This window comes from Phyllostomus hastatus, unplaced genomic scaffold, assembly GCF_019186645.2.
Source record: "Phyllostomus hastatus isolate PE091 unplaced genomic scaffold, TTU_PhHast_1.1 phas_scaffold_442, whole genome shotgun sequence".
Classification (NCBI taxonomy): domain Eukaryota; kingdom Metazoa; phylum Chordata; class Mammalia; order Chiroptera; family Phyllostomidae; genus Phyllostomus; species Phyllostomus hastatus.
The window spans coordinates 95,832-121,648 of NW_025334030.1; the positions used below are offsets into that span (position 1 = coordinate 95,832).

A 25,817-nucleotide genomic window follows, 5' to 3' on the forward strand; every position below is an offset into this window, starting at 1 on the left:
TAAATGGGTATAGCCAGGCTGCTGACCTAGAGTTGCTAGGGAGATGAAATAAGACTTGCAAATGCCTGGCCCTAGGGTCTAGGTAAGTCAGTGGCAGCAGGTATGATGAGTGTCGTAAACAAATGTGGGTGCTTGGGGAGGGGTGAGTGTAGGCAGGGACAGCTGGAGCTGGAGGGGTGGAGAGAAGCCAGGAGGTCTGGGCTATGCCAGGCAGGCGGGGAGAGGCCATGCTGGGCCCCAGAGGAAAGTGCACAGGAGAAGCAAGTCAGGGGAAAGGTACTGCAGGGAGAGCCAAGGGCAGTGGGAAGATGGGATCCAAACAGGAAAGGAGAGAAGGAGGGAGAGACAGTGGGGGAGAGCCACAGAGTGACAGGGAGCAATGGAAATGGGAGAGGCACAAACAGAAAAAAAGACAAGACAGACACACATTTACACATTTTGGTTACAAAGGGTTAAAACAGAAAACAAAGGCCACCTGCCGAGAGTACAGTGCCACTTAGCATCTGCCTCCTCCTCCCCCAGAGCCCTTCGCAGAGGGACAGGGACCAGCACTGCAGCCGTGATGGAAATGAAGCTTCAGCGTCTCAATTTTCATGGCGTTGTTACAGTAATTGTGGTGACAATATCTGTAAGAAGTTAGCAGAGGGGACCACTAAAGGCTACTGGAGCAGCCCTGGGTCCCCTGATCCAAGCAAAGTGCAAATGGAATCAGGCTGAGAACACTTGCCCAACCTGACTGAGCAGCTCTCAGACACATCCTGCAACACACTCCGAGTCAGCAGCACGAAAACACAACCAAATGGACTTCCAGCCCAGAGCACTAATGTTCTCTGGCTGCTACTGAGAGGCAGCAACTGACTCCAAAAAACTGTCTTGGATCATAAAAGGTCATGTTTGCTACACTTAAAAAATGACAACATCTCAAGCACGTCACACTGTGAGCCTTTGATTTTATTAGAACCTATCAGAAGAACAGCCGAGGAGCCGTGCCTACAGATGTGATGGTCACGTTACTGGTTCCACAAAAATCTTCCACAGCTCCTGCAGTAAACAGAGAAAGGAGAGATGCCCCCGATGCACAAAGGAGGCGTCACAATTTCATAAAGGGACGTAATCAGCGAAGAACAAACACCTGGGCCAAAGGCAGCATGCAAACTACTGCAGGAGTGGGCACTCCGGGCTGTTCTTTCTGCTTCACTGTGGAAGGGAGGCTGGGTGGGTAAGGCCCAGCATGCATCCAGGAGGCATCAGGATGCCACAAGATCAAAATGGACCAGAGAATGGCAGCAAGTCGCCACAATTTCTCCCTTTAGGGAGGTCTTTAGTGCCATGTACCACAGCTGCTGACTTTAGAAGCAGTTTATTTTCTTGGCCACAGGTGAGGAGGTACAACCACATGCTATATTATTGGTGGAAACTTCACATCCTCTGTTAGCTGTCTACTGGGAGGCTGACAAGCAGCAAGGTACTGGGCAGAGAGGCTGCCCAGAGGCAGCACAGCAATAAATGGAAGCAGGAAGTTGGACAGGGAAGAAGACTGATAGGATTCATTTGAAATTAAGGTGCTGGAGAAAAGCCCTATGAATCGTCTGGACCGCCAGAAAGATGAACAAGTGGATCCTCGAGCAAATCAGGGCTTTCACATCGCTGGAGGCAAAAATGACACAACTGAGCTGTCCTACTTTGGGCACATCTTGATGGGTGGGGCTCTTTGGAAAAGACAGTAATTCTGGGAAAAGCAGAAGGCAGCAGGAAGAGAAGGGACAAACATGAGATGGACTGACTCCATAAAAGAAGCCACAGGCATGAGGAGGGCTGAGCAGTGCCCTCGAGGACAGGACACCGTGGACCTCACGCATTCACAGGGTCACTGGGAGTCAGAGCTGACTCAACAGCATGTGAACACACACACCTCCTTGCAGCGGCAACCACACAAGTACCGTGCTGTGCGTGCTTCGGGAGCAGGAGTGTGAGAGAGAGGACCCTGTGTAGCATCCTCCTCCCCTTTCCTTCTTAGAGCCAAGCCCAGGTCTCCACAGATCCAGAGAAAGGGAGGCCACAGCCAAAAGGTAAAAAGTATAAAAGATACAAATTCTGGGGCTTTGGGCTTCTGTGAATCAAGCTCCTGGTAATGTTACAGAATTTTCAAGGGTAATTTTGACTTTTCAAATTTTCTCCAAGGGCTGGGTTTAAAAGAGCACTTGGAAGTCATGTGGCTCTGCTGTGCCCTGGCTGAGTGACCTGCTGTGGTAGTAACTGAGACAGTGATGAAAAGGGCTCAGCATGACACCTGGCACAGGTATTGTTATTAGGATAATGTAAGAGGCGGCATATGGTGGGATCCCACTGTGCATGGTCAGGAGAGTCATCGGTGCCTAGTCTGAAAGGCCAGCACCTTTCCTCTGTGAAGATGTGACCATCAGCACCAGAAGTCCCTGCATCAAGATCTTCAACCCAACCAAGTGCCTCTCACTGACTTCCTGCTCTCCAAACCACCTTCCGCCCTCGGGCTTGCTTCCTCTGGTGTTTCAACTGCCCACAGGGAAAGAACGTGCTACAAAGTTGATAATTCACCTGGCAAGCCCACCCCTGGGCATGGTGACTGTTAAAGCAGGGTGAGATCCCACCACAGGCTTCACTAAGGAGAGCATTTTGCCCAACTCAACAGTGTCATGCCAGGGCAGCAGTGGCCCTGAGGCAGGCGGTGGCACCTACCAGCTGCCGGATGCGCTCATACACGAGGTACTGTGGGAAGGAGGCTTCCACTGGCTCCACTGTAAAGCGCAGCCGGCCATCCCTGTGCTTCTCCAGCTGGTGCAGGGAGGAGTAGAAGTGGTCATAGGCTTCACACGTGACGTCCAGGTGACTCAGAGTGAAGTTCAGCCTGCAAACAAGTGGCCAGCATTTTGCCCATCACCACTGGGAAGGTCTGATCGTTCTCTCACAACCTGCCTTCCTGCTGCCTCTGATCTCACACATGCCCCGGAGTTTTCACTGGGTGCTTACTATGTGCTGAGCCTCTATGCACACTGCCTCCCTGAGTCTGTAGGACAGCCTGGAAGGTGGACGTGGCTACCACCTCCAGTTAACAGATGTGGAAACTGAGCCTCAGAGAGGTAAAGTCATATGCCCCAGACAACACCACTGCCCTAAGGAGCTACCACTGGTGCAAGAAGTGGACACAGACCAACAACTGAGGCTGGGGCTCCATGTGCGTGTCTGCTCACTCCCTCGGTGGCACCCAGCACAGGTCTGGGCATGGCTTGTTCATGACTCTTTGTATGATGAATGGCTAGAGGGCAGTGGCAGAGGGAGGTGCAGAGGCCTGTGAGAACCTGTGTGGGCGGAGAGAACGCTGTTGGGAAGCTGGTGGGGTTGGGGAGTTTTCGGAGGGTGACTTCAAAACTGAGTCCTCACAGAGCATCTCCAGTGGGGCCACTCACACTTTTCCACACCTTGGTGGGCGACCCGAGTAATGTGAAATTTGAGCTTTTTGCTTCTCCCTTTTCTTCCCAAAATCTTTTATTATGAAAAATATCAGATATAAAAAGAATGAGAATAGTAGAATGAACTGCCAAGCTTCAGCCACTGTCAACTCACGGCCACTGTCACCTCTGCCCCCTTCCACCACTAGATTAAAAAGCAAATGCCAGACATCACAGTTATTTCTTCCATATGTACGTCTGTATTTGAAGGCTCTTTTTGCCTAAAACATATTCAATGATTACCACTAAATATCTCGTCAGTATGCAACTTTCCCTGACTGTCCCAATGTTTTCCTTCCTGGTCTGTAAAACTAGAAGTCAGGTGAGGTTCACGTGTCATGTGGGTTCAATGGTCATGTGGGCTTTCCAGGAGGTCTTAGGGCAGGGTGTCCAACTCTTTTTCACTAGGGGCCACATCAGCCTCGCAGTTGCCTTCAAAGGGCCAAATGTAATTTTAGGACTGTACAAATGTAACTACTCCTTAACTAGGGGCAAAGAACTTGGCGCTGCTGCTGGGTAGAAACAAGGTGCCAGGCCAGATAAAACAAGGTGGAGGGCTGGATTTGGCCCATGGGCCTTGTGTTTGCTTCCTGTGTCTTAGACACTATCGGTATAAACAACAACACCCGTGGGGTGTTGTGCAGAGCTGTGGGTGGCTTTGTGCAGAGCTGTGATCGCTTCCACAAGCTGAATTTCTAGATGCTGAGTTGCTGGGTCAATAATTTTGTTCAGCCCTGGCTGGCATAGCTCAGTGGATTGAGCTTGGGCTTCGAACCAAAGTGTCGCAGGTTTGATTCCCAGTCAGGGTACATGCCTGGGTTGCAGGCCATGGCCCCCAGCAACCGCATATTGATGTTTCTCTCTCTCTCTCTTTCTCCTTTCCTTCCCTCTCTAAAAATAAATAAATAAAATCTTTAAAAAAATTCTTAAAAAAATAATTATGTTCAGTTTTACGGTTTTTGATACATATTCCAAATTGCCTTCAGAAAAGCTAGAGAAAATTGTGCACAGAGTATCTAGCACTGCATCTATTACAAGAGGAACACTCCATCAGTAGGAGCCCGAATGTCTTAGGATATTCAAGTAGAAATGTCCTGGAGGGGCTGTGTCTGCAGCAGGGAGACCTGGGGGAGACCCAAGGAGACAGAGGGCATCTCAGAGGAAATGTTCAGAAAGAGGAGAGGCCCTTGACAGAGTGTGGCGCCCAGCGGTTCTGCTCTGGTGCGGGGCCTGCACACAAGTCCTTGACTACTCACTGACTAGCTGTGGGCCAGAAGGTCCCCTCATGTCCCTTGGACTTCTCGGGAACGGCAGTGCCCACACACGGCGGGGGGGTTGGTATGTGGGTTAACTTGAACGTAAAGGACCTACAACAGGTGTCCTGAGGGACTGAGTGGCACTGCCCCGACACGTGCAGAAGGTGCCTGGCTCTCGGGAACGCTGGCCTGGCCCCCGGCACGGAGCTCACCTCTTCTCCACCGAGAGAATGGCTGTGCAGGCGTTTTTCACCTTGTGAGCGAGCCGGACGAGTGTTTCAAACAGAGCATCAGTTAAGTCATCGTCATAAAACACTGCGGGGAAGAGAAAGGGCACAAAGGGAAAACATATAGACAGCAGAGACATCTATTCCTCAGAGGTCCCCACGGGCACTGTGGACCGAACTCTTACAAACACAGCAGCAGCAGCCCTCAGAACTGATGCTGCAGGTAGATGCGCAGGATGTCCTGCAAAGATGCCTCTAACGTGCAGAGAACTCTGCGGCGGTGGGGACACTGTACTTGGCTACACGTGGTGATGACACCAGCTGAGAGGGGACAGTATTCCTACCTTCGGCCGCGAGCATTATGGTGGTGTGGTTGTACAGGTCGGAGATGTCCTCTTCTGACCAGCTGAAGGGGACTTCAGGATCTGCGAAGAAGGAAAAAAGGATGTTCTGTGCTCCCTCCTTTTTCTGTGGGCCACTAGTTCTCACTGGGAGACTGACTGAAAGGGGCTTCAGGAGAAGAAATGGGGTTGGGCTGCTCGGTGTGGCGGTCACTGCCAGGCAGCCCCAAACCCCGGGGCCCAGCTTCAGGGACAGGGCCGCCCCTGCAGAGACCCACAGTGAAAGAGGTGCCCTTTCTGCTAGAGGGTGGCCACAGTCAGTGAGAGGCAGGCAGATTTTGGTCTCACCCTTTGCCTTTCTAGTAGCCTGTGTGGAACATGATCTGTACCTGTGTCCATGGCTCCTGACCCCTGACCAATCTGGGTTTTAGGTTCCATACTAGAATGGTTTCCTCAGAGGACGGCTGGGGAGGTGACAGGACCTAAGATACGCTACACGGTTGGTAGGTGACAGGAATTCAACAAGCAATGATCTTCCCCATCTGATGTCTTACATGTTTAAGAAGTTTTCATGCAAAGAAAGAGCAAGCGTACAGGTGTGAAACAGTTTGTATAAGGAATTTAGAAAACCTTCACCCAGGGCCCTAGAGCCATGTGGCTAGCTCCCTGCTGTGGGCAGAGGGCAGGGCATCAAGTGCGGGTGGTTGCCCGGCACCACTGTTTGCAGAGAAGTGGTCCAAGCCCTGGTGTCTGAGACTTGAGTTCACACCCTGACCCTGCCAAGTACCAGCTGTGTAGCCCTGGGCAGGTATTTACCCCAAGCATCAATGTTCACTCATTATTCAAGGATTATCGTAGCTACTGTATAGTGACACTGTGAGGTCTGAATAACATGAATGCAAGTGTCCAGCATGCAGTAGGTGCCCAAGAATGACACCTGTCACTTTCAGCTGATGGAGAGAACTTGCAGTGAGCTGTAGCAGCAGCCGGGACTCTGCTGTCAGTCAAGGCCACAGGGCCAATGGCCTTGAGATATTACCAGGAACCACTGAATCAAAAGGGATGTGAGAGGAAGACCCGTACCTGTGCAGAGGTTGTCTTTCAGCCAGTCCAGTTCTCTGACCTTAACTACATTGCCTGTAAAATATAAACAAACAACTTCCCAAACTCTACGAACAATTAGGAAAAAAGAGAAACTTCACACTGTAGACCAAAATCCATCCATCCGTCCATCATCCATCCTCTCACCCTCCTGTTATCTTCCCTCACTCCTTCCCACCCATCCATCTTCCCATTCTTCCCACTCATCTGTATGTATCCTCTCTGTCTTCTACCCAACCAATTGTCCATCCATCCAGCATTTTTTGAGTGCTAAGTATTAGGTCCTATGTCAGACACAAGGAATACAAAGATTTATGAGACATGTGCCCATCCTTGGGGTCCACAGCTGAGAGACTGGCAAGTTAGCAGACACAGACAAGGCAGTTTGGTCATGGCAATGTTAAAGGGATGTGTCAGGTGCGTGGGGGAGAGAGGAGTTCATGTCAGATTGTGGGGGGCGGGGGGGGGGCGTTGTCAGGAAAGGCTCAGAGAAGGCGATTCACACCTGCTTCTTCCTTCCTGATTCCTACACACTGGGCATTGAACAAACAGCACAGTGGTTGGGCTCGCAGACAGGGCCCCTGCCCTCATTGAGCATGTGGTCTAACAGGATGGCAGACACCAATCAACCAGTCACATAAACAAATTTCAAATGCAATGGTTCAAGGTGTCATGAGGGTCTGTTATAGGGCTGTGACCACATCTAGAGTTCTGGAGACCTAAGCATAATCAGGAACCAATAGGACGAAGAGGGAGATAAGACCATTCCAGGCAGAGGGAACAGCAACTGCACAGGACCCAAGGGAAGGGGAACCTCCAACAAGGCCAGGATGGCTGGAGTGGAGGAACCACTTGTGTGAGGGGCTACAGACAGGCAGAGCCAGACCCTGCAGGATCTCAGACAAGCAAAGGAATTCAGTCTGTGCTCAGAGAGCAATGGGAAATCTCTAAAAGTCTGGTAGCTGGAATGACCTGATTTGAATCTGGAAAAGTGCCCCAGGTTGCTCAGGAGGAAGGTCTTGACAAGCAGTCTGGTGAGGAGCTGGCTGCCGGCATATAGCGCATAAGCGTATTTCTACAGGTGGTGCAGAACCTGAAGATGGAGAGGTTGGTGGGGTAGGGGAGACATTCCAGACAGGGGGAAGAGCTTGTGAAATGAGTCCTAGGCTCACTGGATGCAGAGCTGGAGCAGGACTGTTAGGAGAGGAGGCAGGAAAAGCAAGCAGGGGCTGGACCAGGAGGTTTGAGAGCCACAGGGAGAGCTTGGACTTCACCCCTTGAAGGGGCCAGGCTCGCGTCTAGAGAGGTCACTCTGGATGCTACATGGAGGGCAGCGTGGTCAGACAGGGAGCTGGGTGATTGGGCAAGGGATCACTGCGATGTCCAGGAGGGAGAGGGCTGAAGCAGGATGTGGCAGTGGGTGTGGGAAGGGGAGATGATGCCAGGAGAGAATCGTGTAGGATCTGAAGCTCCGAGAAGCTAAGACTATGTCTGCTCCTTGCATTCATCTTGGTGTAGAGGGAAGCAGGGGGAACACCATCTCTCAGGGTCACAATCCTGGCTATTTGTCCCACTTGCCAAAAGACACCTCCCTCCTAAGTGGAAGACCTGCTGGGCCTCACCTCCAGAGGCAGCCAGGTGGCTGTTGAAGGCTACATTTCGCTGGCACATGGCTAAGAGATCTGCACCGACATCTGGAATGACAGAAGGGCGTGACATAAAGCATCAGCCATTACGACACTTTTATCTCTGAATTTTTGCCTGGAGAGAGCTGGTATCAACAGCATGATGATGGAAATGTGCAAAAACATGTTCACCTGAAGGCTCTTTCTCATCAATTCCTCTTTAAATAAGAGATGATCATTCTAGTGCAGACACTGTGCATGCCAGAGGGAAGGGCAAGAGCTCCCCTTTTCTACATTTTGTGAGCTTATGAACCTGCACGGCACTTCTCCCAATCCACCCCAAGTGTTTCTAACGACCCCATGACCTGGTATCATGGTTCCCATCTCACAGAGGAAGAGACTCAAGGAAAGTCATGGAACTGCTAAGAGCGAGGGCTGGGATCTCAACCCAGGTTACCTCTGACTTCAAATCTAGGCCCACTCTTTGACACCACAGAAAACTGACCAGAGTTAGAAGGGTGTCTGGCTGTGATTAATGGATATGCAGAGCAGATTCAAACAGGCTGGAGGCACGCTCTCCTGTGCATGATTCACTGTCACTGCAACTTCCCCCAGCCACCTGCTACTCTGACCAGGTGGGGAGTCCTATCATTTCAGCAGGACTGAATTGCAGTGCAGTGAATCCTTGCTGTAGGGGGCGAGGGGAGGTAGAAGGGAGAGTGCTTTTCCAAAAAATTAATTTTTAATTAAGAGAACGTATGTGTGGAAGGTACAGAAAAGTCTTGTTAATGACACCTGCCTGTCTACTGTGGCTGTGATGTCCCCATCCCACCCGCTGTCTCTATGCCAAGGACCATGCAGAGCCTGGTAAAGAGGGACAGTTCCCTGCTCACAAGGGGACACATCTGTCCCTTCTCCTGGGCCACTGGGTGAAGAGAATATTGATGGTGTGTGCCTGACAGCACATGACTGATTCAGAAGTTTTTAAGCCTCTACGATAGTTCTGTCAAAACAGATCTTGTGTGGGATTCTAACATATGAAACAGGTGAGAGTGGCAGGTCTGACTGAGTGAAGGTGGGAGCTGTGGAGCCCTGGGGCTGTTCCCCTACCCCTTATTGCATATGACCTTGGCCTGCCATTTGATCTTAGCCTCAGTCTATCCATTTGGACAAAGGGATGGTAACACATTCTCTGGCAACTGCCCAGGGTCACTGTGAAGTTACGAGCAGGTACTGATGTACATGAAAGGCTTTACTAACCATAACGTGCCATCCAAGTGCATGCTCTCTTCTTTGTGTTGGTAAATTGCTCTCAGGGATAAGACAACTTGATTTCATCCTGCTATTTAGGTACTAGGCATAGAACACAGCTCTTGTGTGTTGCACTGCTGTTTGTCTCTGAGAAGGGCTCACTGGCAATCTACATGAAATTGTCAAGGAGCATCAAACAGGGTGGTTGCCTGCAGGCTCCTAACAGTAGTTAACTCAGGATATCTGAAAAGTATGCCTGAAGCACAGGTGATCCCTGGCTTCCTCCTTCCTATCTCAGGATCAGGCCTGGAAAATGTGAACTAAGAATCAACGAAATGCAAACCCCCTCAGAAGACACCATTTTTGACTAGTACATATTAAAGATGTAAACATAATACTAATACTTCCCTGATGAGATAAACTGTCTCATAAACTGTTAGCACTCTCCCTATAAGAGCACGCTGGGAAGTTTGGAGTTTAGGTGATGGTACCACGCTCATGGCAGTTTACTGGTTTTCATCAAGTATGGTTATGTAAGATGTTTCTATTGAAGGCAGCTGGGGAAGGGCACATGATATTTTCTGCACTCTTTTAGCATCTTCTGGTGAGTCTAATGTTATTTCAAAATTAAAAATTAAAAAGGAAATCAGTTGGCAATATGGATCAAAAACTTAAGAAAGGTCACACTTACTCCTAGGAACCTTGTCTAACAAGGAACAAAGGTGCTCACTGCAGTGCAACTGACAAATGCCAATCAAACAAAAATACCCTGGGAACAGCCAAAATGCCCACCCAAAGAAAAATGGGAAAAAGAAAAGAAACATTACTTGGTTATTAAAATCCTATTCATAAATACTTTTCAATGACACAGGAAAATACTCTCAAAAATGTTTCTCACTATTTTTGGAGGATACAGCACTGAATACACCCAGTCTGACAGCAGCTATTGTTTGGGAGTATGTGCACACTAAGGAAAAGAAAAAAGATTATGAAAGAAATATAGTCAAAATATGGATTCTAAAACATGCTCTCCAAGGACAACAACCTGATTTGTTTTATTCATTCCTGGATCTCCTGCATCTAGAACCATGGCCAGCACATAGTAGATGCTCAATAAACTGCATATACTCGACTGAATTGGGGAATTCTAAAATTATGAGTAATTTCTATTTGCTGTTCTGCGTAAGTTTTCCACTAAGAGTAAGCAAAGTTTCTATAATCTGGAAAAAACAACAAGCTTGTTTTTAAGCCTTACAAAAGGCACATTCCTTGTGTTTTTTGAGATGTTTGTTCTTCCTCGGGGGTGTGATCAGAGGTACCCCAGCAGAGCTGCTGGCACCGGAAGTGGGTGCTGTGACTGGCCACCAAGGACTGGGTGTTGTTGGGTCATTCGGACTTTGAGAAAACAGTGGAGAATGGAGGGTGGAGAAAACCATGGATCAGGATAGCAAAATCACTAGCAGTCAACGTCCCATTTCCATTTCAAACTCACTTTTTACAGTCAGTACACGCTTTGTGAAGAGATGACTTCCCCTGAGGCGGAGATTGTGGGCATTACCTGTACAATACACGGTGTGTGCCACCGTGGCTGCGATGATGCTGGTGAACCCCGTGCCTGCCCCGAGCTCCAGCACAGTACGTCCCTGGAAAAGGTCCCAGTGGAACAGGATGTAGTCAGCTAGGAACAGGGCACCACGCCACACCTGGGGGGAGAGGGACAAAGAATGACAGGCAATGTGAGGCTCTGGGGAGATCCTTCAGAGTCACAGGAAGTGGATGAGACCTACCCACCTGTTTGCCAACATCATCCAGGGGTGTGGCCATGGTGTGTTCTGGACAGGATGGAAATCAAAAGAGAAAGGGCCACTGTGAAAATGGGGATGGACATAACACAGATGAGAAGCATGGCAAACTGCAGGCATGGTGGGATGGGCACTGGGATCTAAGGAGCAGCAGAAACTCAGGCTGTGCTACCAGTTGGGAGGCGACATCTGAGCATCATGCACAGGCAGGCACCAGGACTCACTCTCAGATAGCTGGATCTCTCTGCCCCACAGTCTGAAGACCAGAGTCACAATAGGCCAACCTAATCAAACAGTGCACGTCCACATTCCTCTTTTTATGTTTAATAACTGCCTACTAAAATTGGCATATTTATGTTGTGATCAATGGTATGCTTATAACAAACACAACTCATCCCAAAATATTTCCTTACACTTTGAACCACAAGAGAAGTTAACAAAATAAGCTCTGAGTTGTGTATCCTTTTTTAGGTGAAAAGAAGTATATAAAAAGTATTCTGAAGCACAAAATATGTTTGGATAAAATCTGGTGGAGGCAGTTGGGGGAAGAGAATAGAAATATGAGACCAAGGAGAAAAAGGAATGATGGCAAGCACTTTTGCTGTTAAATAAGAACTGGCTCTTATATTTTTAAGTGAGATGGTGATGGGTATCAAACTTAAACACACAACACATGCATAGCAGGGTAGCTTCGCATGCTTACTGGACTTGCAAGAATCAAACCACAAGTTCACAATGAACAGGAGGAGGGACTGAGGGACCGAGGGAGGGGAGGAGACAGCAAAGTTGGGAGTGGGTGATGCTCCCCTCCATGAGGGTCTGCCCTAGGAGGTGAGATGGGCAGTCTGCACGTCCCTTATTTGTTTTTGGTCCCCTTAAGCACTTAAGGTATGAGCACCTCTTGGTCGTAAGGGAGCTGCCATGTTTACAGATGAGTGCTGTTTCTTCGACTGAGATCCAGGACTTAAGCTAACTGCTCAGTTGGGTGCTCACCTGCAGCAGCAGCTGTCTGTCCCCAGGCCAGGTGAGAAACTGGTTGCATGCAATCCTCCTGGGGACCCAGGCCACTGCTCTGAGGTTTACTCCAGAACAAATCTGATGAGAGATTTCTGTCCTTCAAGCAGACTTAGAGTCTGATCCCTGCATAAAAGGTGCTTAATGCACTGCCCACAGCATCTTGGCTGGTTTTGACACTGTGGTTTGGAAGAAGCCACTTTTAGTAAAAACACGCTTTCAGGACTTCAGATTGCTAAAGCCCAACATGTACCCACTTGGTTTGAAACTAAAGCAAAAGTTCCATCGAAACACTGGCACCGAGTCCCTCACAGGACACTTACTGGATGGACACCTCCTTGAGCCAGGCCTGCGCTGCGGGGATTTTACTTTACCTGATCTTCACAACGGCCGTGGGGGTAGTTATCACCACCCTGTTTCACAGATAAAGACACTGAGACTGGCTGAGGCTTGGCATTATGACTGTAAAAGTTACAAAGAAACTGCGCCTTCTCTGAGCCAGACACTGTGCTAAATGCTTTGCCAGTAAGATTCCACTTAGCCTTCAAAACCACCCAATGAAACAGGCTGAGGTGCTGGCTTAAAGATGAGGAAACAAGGCTGGGGAAATGGAGCAGGCCACCCCAGGTCACAGAGCCGGCAAATGGAACACGCGGGAGTTCAAGTCAGATTGCCTGCTGTTCGCCTTCCTCTCCCTCCAGAAGGGAGAGATGTTCCTTTCTCAGTGGGGAAGGACCTGACTGGGTGCCAGGGACACGGTTTAAAACACAGGGACTCGCCTCGCAGGCTGAAGGTTGTGTGTTGGGGTCAGGGATAAGTCAAGAGGCCTCTCGGTTCCTTGCTTTTATAGTCCTTCTCCAGACCGTCAGTGTCAGTTGCCCCGCCCCTGTCCCATCTGTCTTCTCCAGACCTGCAGCCCCTACACGCTCCCTTCATGTGGCCTCCTGCTGTCTTCCCTTCTCTCCCTCAAGTCTGTCTGGCCCAGCGTCCTTGGTGTCCTCTGCTCCCCAACCCCAGGATCTGGGTCAAACATGGTCATTTTCTCCAAGGAGTTTTATGGACATTAAGTTTTGCCTTCTGGCTATATTCAAGGGGTTGATTCCCTTTACAGGGACTGAGCTCAGACAGACCTGTGTGGGAACAGGTTTTGTCACATTCTAGCTGGGTGACCTGAGTTACTGAATTCCTCAGAGCCAGAGCCACAGTTTGTTTTTTTAACAAAATACCAAAATAACATCACCACCTCATTCATGAGCTTAATTGTCTCCCTAACCTGGGCTGGGGCGGGGGCAGCACTCCTGCCCCAGTGGAAAGTCACAGTTTATACTAAATAATTCTGGTAGCATTGTAAGGACAGAAAAGCCCAGCCTGTTGAACACAGCCATGAGAAACGCAAGGGTTAGCTTATGCAGTGAGACAAATTGTTTTAGAATCTGATCTGGATCCTGCCACTGTGAGCGTAGTCTCCAGACCTGCTGGAAACCAGACTTGCTTCCTCAGCCAGTCTCCCTTTTCCCTGCTCAAATCAGTTCCCAGGCATTAAAGCTCACAGTATCAGCCCTGGCTGGCGTAGCTCAGTGGATTGAGCTCGGACTGCGAAACAACGTGTCGCAGGTTCGATTCCCAGTCAGGGTACATGCCTGGGTTGCAGGCCATAACCCCCAGCAACTGCACATTGATGTTTCTCTCTCTCTCTCTATCTCCCTCCCTTCCCTCTCTGAAAATAAATAAATAAAATCTTTAAAAAAAAAAAAAAGCTCACAGTATCTCACATTTATTGAACACCTATTATGTGCCAGGCACTGAGATAAAAGCCTTATACATGCCATCTCTCTTACTTAGCTCCTCACAACCAGAGCAGGTTTATATACATTTTACAAAGAAACTGAACTCTGAGAAGTTGAAGGACTTGCCCAGTTGACACAGCCAGTGGAGAAGGCACTTGGCATCCAATAGCCTGAGTTTCAGCCCTTCCCCTTCAGAGTTCTCTTTGGGTCTCAGTTCCCATATCCATAAAATGAGGGAAACTGATCATAATTTACTTTGAACCCTGGGTCTGTGGCTTCCTAGCAGGCCCATGAATACACTTTTTAGGCTTTTGATAATCCTTTGGAAAACAGATTCTCCTTCCCCAGGGAAGTTTTTTTCTTTTTTAAAATCAGTTTCTCAAATGAGCCCATAACCTGATAGACTTTGTTCATGGCTCACAGAAAACTGATGGTCAGGAGAGTGACATCTGTTTAGCATGCACCCTGTGCCAGGCCCCGTAGTAGGCACTTTCTGGGCATTATTTAGTAAATTATCACCAAAAGCCAGGAAGGCCATTTCACAGGTGCAAAAACTGAGGTTCTGGGTGGGCAAGACACTTGCTCAAGGTCACCTGGCCTGTGAGGGGCAGAGGTCAGTTCAAAACCCAGCTCTGCAAGATACCAGAGTCTAAGACCCTGTTTCCTGTGTCACAGTGCTATGGCAGCAGGTGAAATAATTACGAGTTACATTTAAGCTCAAGAACTTGGATTACATTTCCACTCTCCACCCTTAGGGCAAGTAGGGACCGACTGACAGTGAACTGAAAAGGAAAGTGAACTTTCAGGTACCAGGAGACAGGGACAGTGGCAGCTGGGAAGCAGGCCACACATCAGTCCTTTCCCGTGGGACTTTATTCTTAGCTTGCAGCATAGTAAATCCCCAGAACATTAATTACATGCACACCAGAGGCCAAAGACTCATGAAATAACCAGGTCTGCTCCTCCCCTCCTTGGGGAGGCCAAGTGAGGGCTGAGTGTGAAATGAGCCACCATCGACGTCTCCACCCGTCCTGAGAACAGAAATTTGCAATGTTGTGATCACATGATGTGGGTAAAAACATGGGCTGTGGTGTCAGACAGACCTGGGTGTGAGTTGTGGCTCGGATAAATTTCTCAGCATCTGAGCCTCTGTTCCCTCCTCTGGGAAATGGGAATACTCATCACGGGGAAGGCTGTGAGCATCAGAGATAATCCATGGAACAAGGTTCTGATGTGAATTCCATGCCTGGTACTTGCTGGTACTGGCAGGACAAGGATACCACACGTCCCACTGGAGTGGTCTTGAACACAGCCTGCCTGGTGCCAGCAGGCCCTCAATAACTGCCCGTTCAACAGATGGGTAGATGGAGATCAGAGCTGCTATTCTGTCTGTTTTTCAGAGTGCCTCAGTGGACTCCATGCCCCTAACCCAGGTCAGTGCACAAGTTCTCACTGAAGACTCAAACCAGAGCTTCTTTCCCCAAAATAAGCAGTGCTGGGGTGACAAGAGTCCTGGCTGTCGAGACAGATCACATGGATTCAGAACCTTCCTCACCACCAAGTGCCATGGCCTTGGGCTTTTCACTTCCTTATTTGTACTCCCCGTCAGAGGGGGCTGTAAAGAATCTGTGAGATGATGTAGGTAAAATATCAGAACACAACAGGTGGTATCACTCCTGGCATTTCTAGGGACCTGACATTCTGGTGACACCAAACCCCTCTGCTCCACCCCTATGCCTGGGTGGTGGATACTCTTGACCCCACCTGCTGATGCCTTTCCTTCCCTTCTTTTCCTGCTTCTTTGTCACCTCTCCTTCCTCATCTGGCTCCTAGCTCCCAGTTTCTGGTCCATCTGACTGGCCCACAAGACTCCTCCAGATTAATTCGAGATCTACCACCCTGTTCCTCTGTCACACTCTAGCTCCAGAATCTCTCATGGGTCCCTATTGCTGGCCAGGCTGGCTGAGTGTTCCACACCCTTTATCCCTGACCCACACCACCAGCATGGCTTCCTGGAGGAGGTGATGACTACGGGCTGCAATACCCTGGCCCGGGCCTAAACACGGTGCCAATGCCTGAACACACTGTGACCTGAGCAACACTGCGGTGCTGTCTTAGTGGCAGACTAACAAGACCTGTATTTACCTATTCTGATGATATCGTAGGTGCTGTTCTCCTGTGTGTCATCTCCCAGGATGTCATCTTCTCCCTGCGTTAGAATCACTGGATGTACCTTGTCTCTCGGACACCATGCCGGCTCAGAATCAGAGGCAGCTCGAGGTCTTCTCACAACGTCCAAATCCCCATCTTCATCCAGTTGAGCTCCTGCCCCTTCCAGGCCAGTGGCATCAGTGCTGGCCTGGAGGGGAAAACCCTCACTGCTGCAGCTACTCCCAGGAGGGGACCCAGGGCTGCCCGTCCCAGCCAGAGTCTCCTCTGTGGGAACATCTCTGTAATTGCCACCCTCAGTCCCTGAGTCTATCTGAGAATCTTGGCTCCACACAAGCTTGAAATGGGACAGAAAAACTGCAAGACAAAACACAAAAGGAGAATATTTCCAGCTGTCTTTTTTTTCTCTTCTCCTTTCAAAAAACTTGATTTCTGAAAATGAGTTTTAAAGGCAGATGGAGTCACATTAATGCCAGCAGGAGAGGCCATTTGATTCAGCTATGACACCAGGGCCACCAAAGCAGCCACAACCACCAGACAGCTTCCACTTGATGAGCATATACAGTGTAGGCACTTGGCCCACATTATCTCATTGAATCCTCATGGTTGCTATGAAGCCTCTACACTGAGGCTTAGAAGTTAAGTGAGCTGATAAAACTACACAACTTTGAAGGTGGCTGAGGCTGAGGTAAGACTCAAACCTAGTTTGCTCAACTCCTAAGCTGATGCCCTTCTCACCACAATACTCTACTTCTTAAGGTGTGCAGGACAGGACAAGGATACCAAGTATCCTTCGCCATCTGTTGGCCAGGAAAGTGTCAGTAAGAGTATGTGTGTCAGGAGAGGAGGGCTGAAGGTAGGAGGTACAAGGACTTCAGTGGACAGTCCTAGGCTGGAGTCCTCCATTTTCCCAGGCTGTCTGACCCTGTGCAAGTCACTTATCTGTTCTTTTCTGAGCCTCAGCTTCTAGAATCTAGGAATCCAAATTGAGACATGAAGGAAAGGGAATTATTAGTCACATCAGAATGACAAGCTAATACATGGTGACTGTAGTTAGGGAGGGTGGCCAGGGAGGGCCTATCTGACATGACATCTCAGGAGCTAGGGCTATGAGGAAAGATATTCTGGTCAGTGAACAGCAAAAGCAGAGGCACTGAGGGATGCAGATGTGTGCAGTGTGTAGGGGGCAGAAAGGAGCAGAAGTGGCCACACAGAGGTAACGAAGAGGAAAATACCTGTGGACACACGGGCAGGGGCTGGTTTGAGCTGGGTCTTACAGGCCAAGCTGAGGTGCCTGATTTTATTACAAGAGCAAGGGGAAGCCACTGGAGGGTCTAAATCAGGGCAGTGACGTGATTTGATTTGATTTACACTTTCAGGAGATCCCCTTGGCTTCTGGGGATATGAGAGGGGGGAGAGTACAAGACAAAAGCCAGGGAGCCCTGGTGGGAAGTGCCGGAGGTAGCTAGCAAGGGATGAAGTGTGCTGGACTCGGGCAGTGGGGATGGAGGGATGTGGGCAGATGGGGCCCCAGTGTCGTTTCTCCCTTTAGGACTTCAGGCTCCCTGAGGCAGAGCTCCACCCATTCACTTTTGCTTTTCTAGCATCAAGTCTTGGGCCTGCCACAAAGCAGGGACTCAGTAAAGCAGTTTACTCAATGAAAGAAAGGCACTTAAGAAGTGATATGACAGTAACAGTTAATCCAGTCTTCCCAGTCTTTCCCCACAAAATGAGTATAAGAAAACAAAATGGGATCCACAGGGTGCTGGGTCCCTCCACACACACCAGGACCTTACCAGGCTGCCCCGTGCTGTTCAGCCGCACCATGAGGTGTCTCTGGTTGGGGGTGTAGAGGTGGACGTCTGAGAGCACAGTGTCACTTTTGAAGGTGACCTCGTCCATGGTTGAGGTGGGAGCCAGCTACCATGGCCTGGGCTCCAAATTAATCACAGAACAGCAACACCTGAGAGACGACAACAGGTCTTCAGGGCAGCAGGTACCAAGGGAGGTAGTGTACAGTAAACACACCCCAGACAGGTGGTAAATAGCTTTGTATCACCTGGGGCAAGTGCTTTCCTCCTCAATTCTTGTAATTCTTCCTAAAGGAGAACGTCTCTGAGCCTGGGCAAGGGAATAGAATCTAGCTAGAATTGTGTTATTTGTTTGTACTGTGTTTATTTTCATAGTAGTCTCTTATTTATGGTATAAAGTTTTCCTTCCTTTTTAATATTCTCAAACTTTATAATGAAGATTTTCAAGGAGACAGGAAAGTTGAAGGTAGAGCATATAAACAACCATATACTCACTGGTTAGATCGATTCAATGATGATCAACAGCATGTCACTTGCACTCGCTCTGAGACTGTGAGGAGTTGGGCTTCAGGTCCGTGGCAGGGCTTCAAGACCGGGCTCGGTGCCGGGAGAATGCGCCCCCCGCCCCGCCCCGCTCCGCCCCGCCTCGCCCCGCCTCGCCTCGCCCCGCCCCGCCTCCAACGCTTGCTGTGTAACCCGTCCCGCTGCCTCCACGGAGCTTACCCGCTACGGGCCGCAGCCTGGAGTGCCACTTCACCTCGCCACAAGGGTCAGACAGCAGCCATGGAAGAAGGTCTGCGCAGGCGTAGCTCCGCCCTCTCTGCGTGCGTCTGACCGCCTGACCACGCCCACCTGCTCCTTCAGCGCTTTCAGCCCGGGACTGCGGCCCGCAGGTGCAGCCTAGCTCCGTGCTTGAAGGAGATGCAGTTCTTACCTGTCCGCGTTAGCTAGGGTGGCCTGCCTGGTTGAGCCGGGTCTGAGTGTGGGAGGCCGTGAGATAACTCGTCCGACGTTACCCGACTGCTCAGTGTAGAGGCTTTGATTCCAATTTGGGTAAAAGGGCTTTAAAGCATGTGCCTTTAACCAGTATGACAGCTATTTATTATTGTAGTCATCCATTATTAATAATAGCTGGTAGTTATTTCATTCATTCATCTATTCATCACGTCCTCAGTCCTGGCGAATTAAGAATCTCAGTCTTAATTGGAGACTAATAGGAAATGAAATCCGATACAAATGTTTTACTTCAAGTGAAGTTCCAAGCACATAGGGCTACTGATGTAAAACGTATTTGTGAGTGCAAGTGCACACACACAGCACCTCAGTTGGCATTTTTTGGTCTTAATTATTTTTAAATGGATTCTTCTTTCCAGACAAAAGAGAGTCAACATCAGTTTCATCGTTACTGTCGAAATTGTGGCAGGTTGGGGGTTGTTTGATAGGGAGACCATGCAACACAGATTTTTTTTTTTAAGGAAGCAGATTGTGTTTCCTGAACTCCCATTACACAGAGAACCAGCTGACCATCTTGACAATCTGTTGTAGTCCTGATCCAGTTGTCCCCAGGGGAAGTCGCTGCTAGGAGGGCATGGAGGGAGGTGGCTTTATACATTCCTGAGTCACAGTTATTTACAAGCCACTCTGCTGGTCCCTCCACCAGTAAGTTCTCCCTTTATCCACTCAATCACTCCTGAGGTTCAGAGAGGTAAAGTGCCTCTTACTCAAAGTCACCGAGCCTTGAGCGGCAGAGCTGGGATACAGACTCAGGTCTCAGAAGCCTCCCAGTGAGTCTGTTGAAAGGAGTCTTAGAGTGAAAGGCTTTTTTTTAGCAGTGCAAGCAATTGTCTTCCTCTGACAGTCTGCTCCAAGGCTTGGAGATGCAAGGGTTATGATGTTAACACAATGCTGGCATGTACATTACCACAGCCACCTGGGCTAATGACATCATGTATGCAACTAAGGGAAGGTGGACAAACTGCTAGATGTGTGTGTCAAGAAGCCGGCTTGCAGGAAATTTGCTATCAGGTGATTATGATTAGCTTGGATAGTCAAAACAGCCTCTTTTTCTAAATGTTGTATGTTTACCAAAGGGTTGATGTGTTTTCCTAATCAGCCCTGGAAGATTTTGTCCTGGAGAGAGAGCTCTTCCCCTAGGATTGCTGAAGGCAGGCAATTATAATCTGTCCCCTGCCTCACACCAGCTTCTAACAGCAGTTGCTACAAATGCACAGGGATTGCCTTCCTGGTTCCTGGTTCTGTGTGGACAAACACCGAACTGACCCAGCTCGGGCACTGATTAATCATATTCACTCATTCAGTACATAATTGTGGAGAGCTTTTCATGTGCTAGGTACCCGGGCAGGTTACCTTACTTTTCTGAAATTTAATTTTCTAATTTTTCAAGTATTAATTATAATACCTACCTTGAAGTGTTGTGGGAGTGAGGGAGATAAAACACGTGGTAAGTTCCAGGTACAACTGGTCTGACAATATGTGGTGTATTTTAAAGAACCCACCAATTTCATTAATTTTACCATATCATATTGTTAGATTTTTTTAAAAGACCAAGTTAGTGTCATAATACTGTAGAATATCAGTTACATAAGAGAAAAAAACTCACCAAACACTATGTTTTCTCAGGACATGCATATTATGTAAATGTGCAGAGAAAAGTTTGGAAAGATGACTTCAAACTGACACAGTTTCTTCTTGGGAGTAGGTCCAAGAAGGCCTAGTTTAATTTTTAAAGAGATGCATCGTTTTACTTGTATATTTAGAAATTTATTTAAAAATGAAATTACAAAGGAGTTTTCACTAGTCAAGTGTGGGACAATATGAAAGTTGAAATGAATAGTGGCAAGAATAAAACAATAAACATTATCTATATGAAAGGCACTCAAACAAATGCACCATTATCTATCCCTTTGGACTGCTCTAACAGATGTCATAGACCGTGTGGTTTGTAAACAATGGAAACTTGGTTCTTGCAGTTCTAGACGTTGTAGGTCCGAGATCAAGGTGCCAGCACAGTCAGGTCCCGGTGGGGCCCTCTGGGTTTGACACAGATGTTTACAAGAACACTATGACCTTGCACACAAATGTGTATAAGGACAGTAGAATAGCAAAAAGATGAAGTGTCCCAAATGCCCATCATCTGAAAAATGGGTAACTAGAATGTGGTAATCCATGTAATGGAATATTTTCCAGGTATAAAATAGAACAAAGTTCTGATACGTGTTACAATGTGGATGAACCTTGAAAACATGATGCAAAGTGAAATAAGCCCCCACCCCAAAGGTCACATATTGTGTGATTCCACTCATGTGAAATATCCAGAAAAGGTAAATCCATGGAGACAATAAGCAGATGAGTGGTTACCAGGGGCTGGGGGGTGGGGGGATGGGGAGTGACTGCTTAGTGGGTATGAAGTCTTCTTTTGGGTGGTGAAAATGTCTGGGAACTAGATAGAGGTGGCAGTTTTACAACATTGTGAAAGTAAAAAATGCCACTGAATTGTACAGTTTAAAATGGTAAATCTTATGTGAATTTTACTTCAATAAAAAAATTCATGAGTTCGTAATGATACTAAAATAAAAATTTTAAAGAAAGTGGGTAGATGGAGAGCTGCAATGAACTGTAGAAAGATGGATAGATATAGAAGTGTACTCTTTAGGGCACCATAAAATGAGTGATACAGACAAAAATCTTTAATGGTTGTTAAAGCCTTTGGGAGGAAGACTGTCGTGGGACAGGATATTCACACAGGCCCGCACCCAACCACACTGACACCCTGATCTCAGACTCATAGCCTACAGAACTATGAGCAGTATGTTTCTGCTGTTCATAAGCAGCCTGAGCAGGCTAAGATGAGATATAACTTACATACCATAAAATCCATCATTTAAAGTGAACAAATCAGTGGATTTAGTAAATTCACAGGTTGTACAGCCATCACTACTATCTGATTCCAGAACATGTTCATCACCCCAAAACAAAACCCTATACCCAATGGCATTTGCTCCCCATTGCCCTTCTCCCTGGCAACCATTATCTACTTCCGTCTCTGTGGACTTGCTTCCTTTGATATTTCATATAAATGGAATTGTATAATATGTACTATTTTGTGTTTGGCTTCTTTCACACAGCTTAACTTGTTTCCAGGTTTCATCCATGTTTTAGCATGTATCAACACTCAATTCCTTTTTAATAGTCAAATAATATTCCATTATACAAACAAGCCTCATTTATTTATCCATTCATTAGTGGATGGACATTTGGGTTATTTCTACTTTTTGGCTATTATGAATAATAGCGCTCTGAACATTCATGTAAAGTTTTGGGTGGACTAAATTTTCTAACATTTCTCTTGGCTACATACCTAAGAGTGGAATTGCTGAGTCCTGTGATAACTATGTTTAACTTTTTGAGGAACTACCCGACTGTTTTCCAAAATGGCCGCACAGTTTGACATTCCCTCTAGCTGAGTGTGAAAGTTCTAGTTGCCTGAAGTTTACTCTTCTTGGGAAACTCTTGGGACCAGGGTAAAACATGTGTCACCCAAGGGGCGAGGGTGCTGAGTGTTTATACACCAAATCTCACAGCCATTGGTTCAGGCTGCTAATTATTGCAATACTTCACTTTTCTACTTGGCTGTGTGTGAGCAGAGTGACTCCAGAGAAAGCCTTCTGATGCTGCCAGTGAGAAGTCAGGCCCACACACATGGAGTGGTAGGAGAAGGGGATATGGTGGGGGATCCATACCACCTGCTACTATTCTTGTGAACTGTTCTAGAATTACCCAGCCCATCTTCGTATCCTCCAAAGGGCTGCAGATGGCCCGCTGCAGTATTAGAACTGCACAGTTTAGGGTCTGAAGTGGGATGCAAGGTATCCTCCAAAATTTTTTGTCCTCTTGGATCTCTGAATGTAACCTTATTTGGAAATACAGTCATACCTCAGTACTTGTTGGCTTCAGAACTCGTCAAACCCTGTACTTGTTGCATTTTGACAAGAAAAAAATGTTTTAGCACTCAGTGCTTGCTTGGGACTTGGCACACTTACTAGAACTTATGTGAGTCACGATGCCGCCTGGCAAGAGAAAATGCTTCACCGGGTAGTACCCATCGGTTTTGGCACTCATCATGAGCTCTGGAATGAATTAACAAGTACCCAGTTGCCGCTATAGGGCCTTTGTGGATGTAATTAATTAAGGATCTTGAGACAAAATCATCCTGGATTTAGGGTGGGCCCTAAATCCAATGACAAGTGTCCTTATACAAACACAGGGAATGCAAAGAGAAGAAGACAATGTGAAGACAGAAACAGGAATTGGACTGATGTGTCTACAAGCCAGGGAACACCAAAGATTGTGGGGAATGCCGGAGGCGGGAGAGAGGCTTGGAACAGATCTTCCCTCAGAGCTTCCTGCAGGAACCAACCGTGCTGACATCTGGGTTTCAGACTTCTGCCTCCAGACTTGTAAGAGAATAAATTCCTGTTGGTTTAAGCCACCCAATGTGCAGTACTCACACTAGTCTCAGCTGCTTCATGCCTCTAGGCTTTGCTGTCCACCTGACTTAGAGTGCCGGTGTCCAGTGCAGTTTTCATACCCACAACCAGCACTTCTCATCCTATAGTTCATAGCCAAAATTCCCTGCTCAGATATTATCCCAGTCCATCCCATCACATGTCACACCCTACCATCTGCCCAAGTACCTTCCTTTCACATCTCTGTTTTATTTTCTGCATAGGCTTATTCATCCTCAGGTGAATGGAAGATGTGCAAGGCATCTTCATGTTTTATCACCGTTAGTGCTTACAGCCATCCTGTGAGTGAAGTATTATTGTTCCCCTTTTATAGATGAGGTCAGAAAGGTTAAATCATGGGCCCAGTGTCCTCCCCTCCCCTTTCCTTTTCTCTCCTCCCCTTCATTTCTTAAAACATCTTTTAAAAATTAACAAACTTTATTTTTTAGAACAGTTTGAGTTTCATAGCAAAATTGAATAGAAAATACAGAGATTTCCCATATACCCTCTGCTCCTACACTTTGGCAGACTATCCTACTATCTATTCCTCCCTCCCACCCCCCCAGAATGGTATGTGTTACGATGGATGAACCTGGGATTGACCCCTACCTGTGAGACTTTGGATGACCTGTGAGCGGCTTTCTTCTGGGTGATCTGGGACAAGATTATTCAATGCCTCCCCACCTTGCAATGCTTCCCCCAATGTCAGCACCACCTCCTGGGACCAGGAGTGGGGCTATGGTTGGAGAGTCAGAATGCAGACAGCTCCTTTCATTCTGTTCCAGGCCTTTGTGACCTATTTTTTTCTCCCTCCAGTTTGCATTTTTCTTTCTTAGCTGATGATACTCCACGAGCCTTCAGGTCTCACAAATGTACTTTGATTATATGGCTCATCATCAGCTCCTTTCATCTTAGGAACATTGTGCAAAGCAAATCTAGTTAATACAGGGCAGCCAAGGGCTCATGGCAGGGTCAGGGTCCTCATCTTCCAGAGTCTGCTTCAAAAGCACTGCTGAGGAAGGGTGGGTGGGTGGGTGGGTTTGAGGCCCTATTGCTTGAGAACTCACACCCACCAGGACATACCTGCTCCACCCCGCCCCGCTTCTACTCCCACCCAGCAGTGCAGAACACACTGTCCTCAGCTCAGGTGCCCGCTGCATGGTTGCATACATTATGTCTGCTTCTCCAGGCTATCCATTTTAAGAGGAAGATACTATTTTGGAAATCAGCAACAGAGGCTCAGAAATGTGAAGTCACTTGCCTATAGTCACTTAGCTTCTAACAGCTTGTCCCGGCTGGGTCTGACTCTGAAAAGTGGTTCAGAAAAGTGAAGTGTTTTCTAAAATGTGCTCCCAACTGTCTGGAGTTGGGTAGCCTCAGTGCCAATGTTGGCCCTTCCCCTATTCCCTGTCTTAGAAGCTCAGGCTCTCCCAGAAACAGACTCAGAGATGGGAATTCATGAGCAAGTGATTCACTGAGGAGGGCTTTCAGGAGAAATGGAAAGGGAGTGAGGGAGATAGGAAAGGGAGATTGAGAAAATGAACATGAGAGAGCGAGCTCAGGTGGAATTCCAGACTCAGCCTGATCCCATGGGGAGCTCTGGAGCATAAGATGCATCCTAGCTTTTGTCCTGCCTTGAAGCAACTGTAGGAGTTTCCTGGAGCTGTTGTAGGAAATGACGGAACTGAGTGGCTTAAGACAGCAGAAATTTATTCTCTCATAGTCCTGGAGGCTGGATGCCTGAAGTCAAGGTGTGGCAAGGTCATGCTCCCTGTGAAGGCTCTGGGGTAGGATCTGTCTCAGGCCTCTCTCCTAGGACATTGGCTGTTCTGGGTGTTCCTAGGCTTGTAGATGCATCACTCCATTCTCTACCTCCATCTTCCCATGGTCATCTCCCCTGTGTGTCTGTGTCTTTTCTTCTTCTAAGGGCACATCATTAAATTTAGGGCCCTTACAGATAATCCCAGATGGTCTCCTGATGCTAGACTCACTCCTGTAATGTTTAATCCATTATTCACTCTTTCCCCATCAGTGTTTGACCCTGCACAGTTCTGTGCCTATTTGGATGGCTCAGTTGAAGCCCCTGAAGCCAGCAATGACTAATTCATGCTAAAAGATGTAATGCTGTGCATGGGAAATCTCACAAGTGAAAGGAAAAGCTGGAAAAGTCAGGTCTTGAAAGGAACAGAGTCCAGAGTGGCTCAGAAAATTTAGGACAGAAGCAAGGGGACTTTCTTCAAGGCATTACATTGAAATGAGTCAGCTACACACCCCAGGCACTTTCTTTCCTTAAATTCTCTACTCAAGATGCAAATTCCAGAAGGAGGACCATCTGACTGGTCAGTGAGCGGGGCATGTTGCTGGACAGTCCCATACAGTTCCTTCTCACTGGTGGTTTTGCAAAAACCATGTTCTCCCTCTGG

At 47.9% G+C, this 25,817-nt stretch overlaps 1 protein-coding gene across 6 annotated transcripts; it reads right to left on the bottom strand.

Moving 5' to 3' along the window:
• Positions 1-933: 933 nt before the first annotated feature.
• On the bottom strand, positions 934-18,683 carry METTL22 (methyltransferase 22, Kin17 lysine). Of its 6 annotated transcripts, XM_045820950.1 has the most exons (13): positions 18,593-18,661; positions 18,365-18,419; positions 18,118-18,179; positions 17,855-18,021; positions 16,035-16,415; positions 11,078-11,118; positions 10,845-10,989; positions 8,033-8,104; positions 6,393-6,446; positions 5,313-5,393; positions 4,954-5,056; positions 2,716-2,884; positions 934-1,041 (listed from the first exon to the last, which is right to left on the bottom strand). In XM_045820950.1, exons 4-13 carry the CDS (start codon positions 17,958-17,960, stop codon positions 1,006-1,008), a joined length of 1,188 nt encoding a protein of 395 aa, XP_045676906.1. In that variant the 5' UTR covers positions 17,961-18,021; positions 18,118-18,179; positions 18,365-18,419; positions 18,593-18,661; the 3' UTR covers positions 934-1,005. The 6 variants fall into 6 exon arrangements, with proteins under 6 accessions (XP_045676906.1, XP_045676904.1, XP_045676907.1 ...); XM_045820948.1 differs by lacking the exon at positions 18,118-18,179 and having other exon boundaries at positions 18,593-18,680; XM_045820951.1 differs by lacking the exon at positions 18,365-18,419 and having other exon boundaries at positions 18,593-18,628.
• Positions 18,684-25,817: the final 7,134 nt, after the last annotated feature.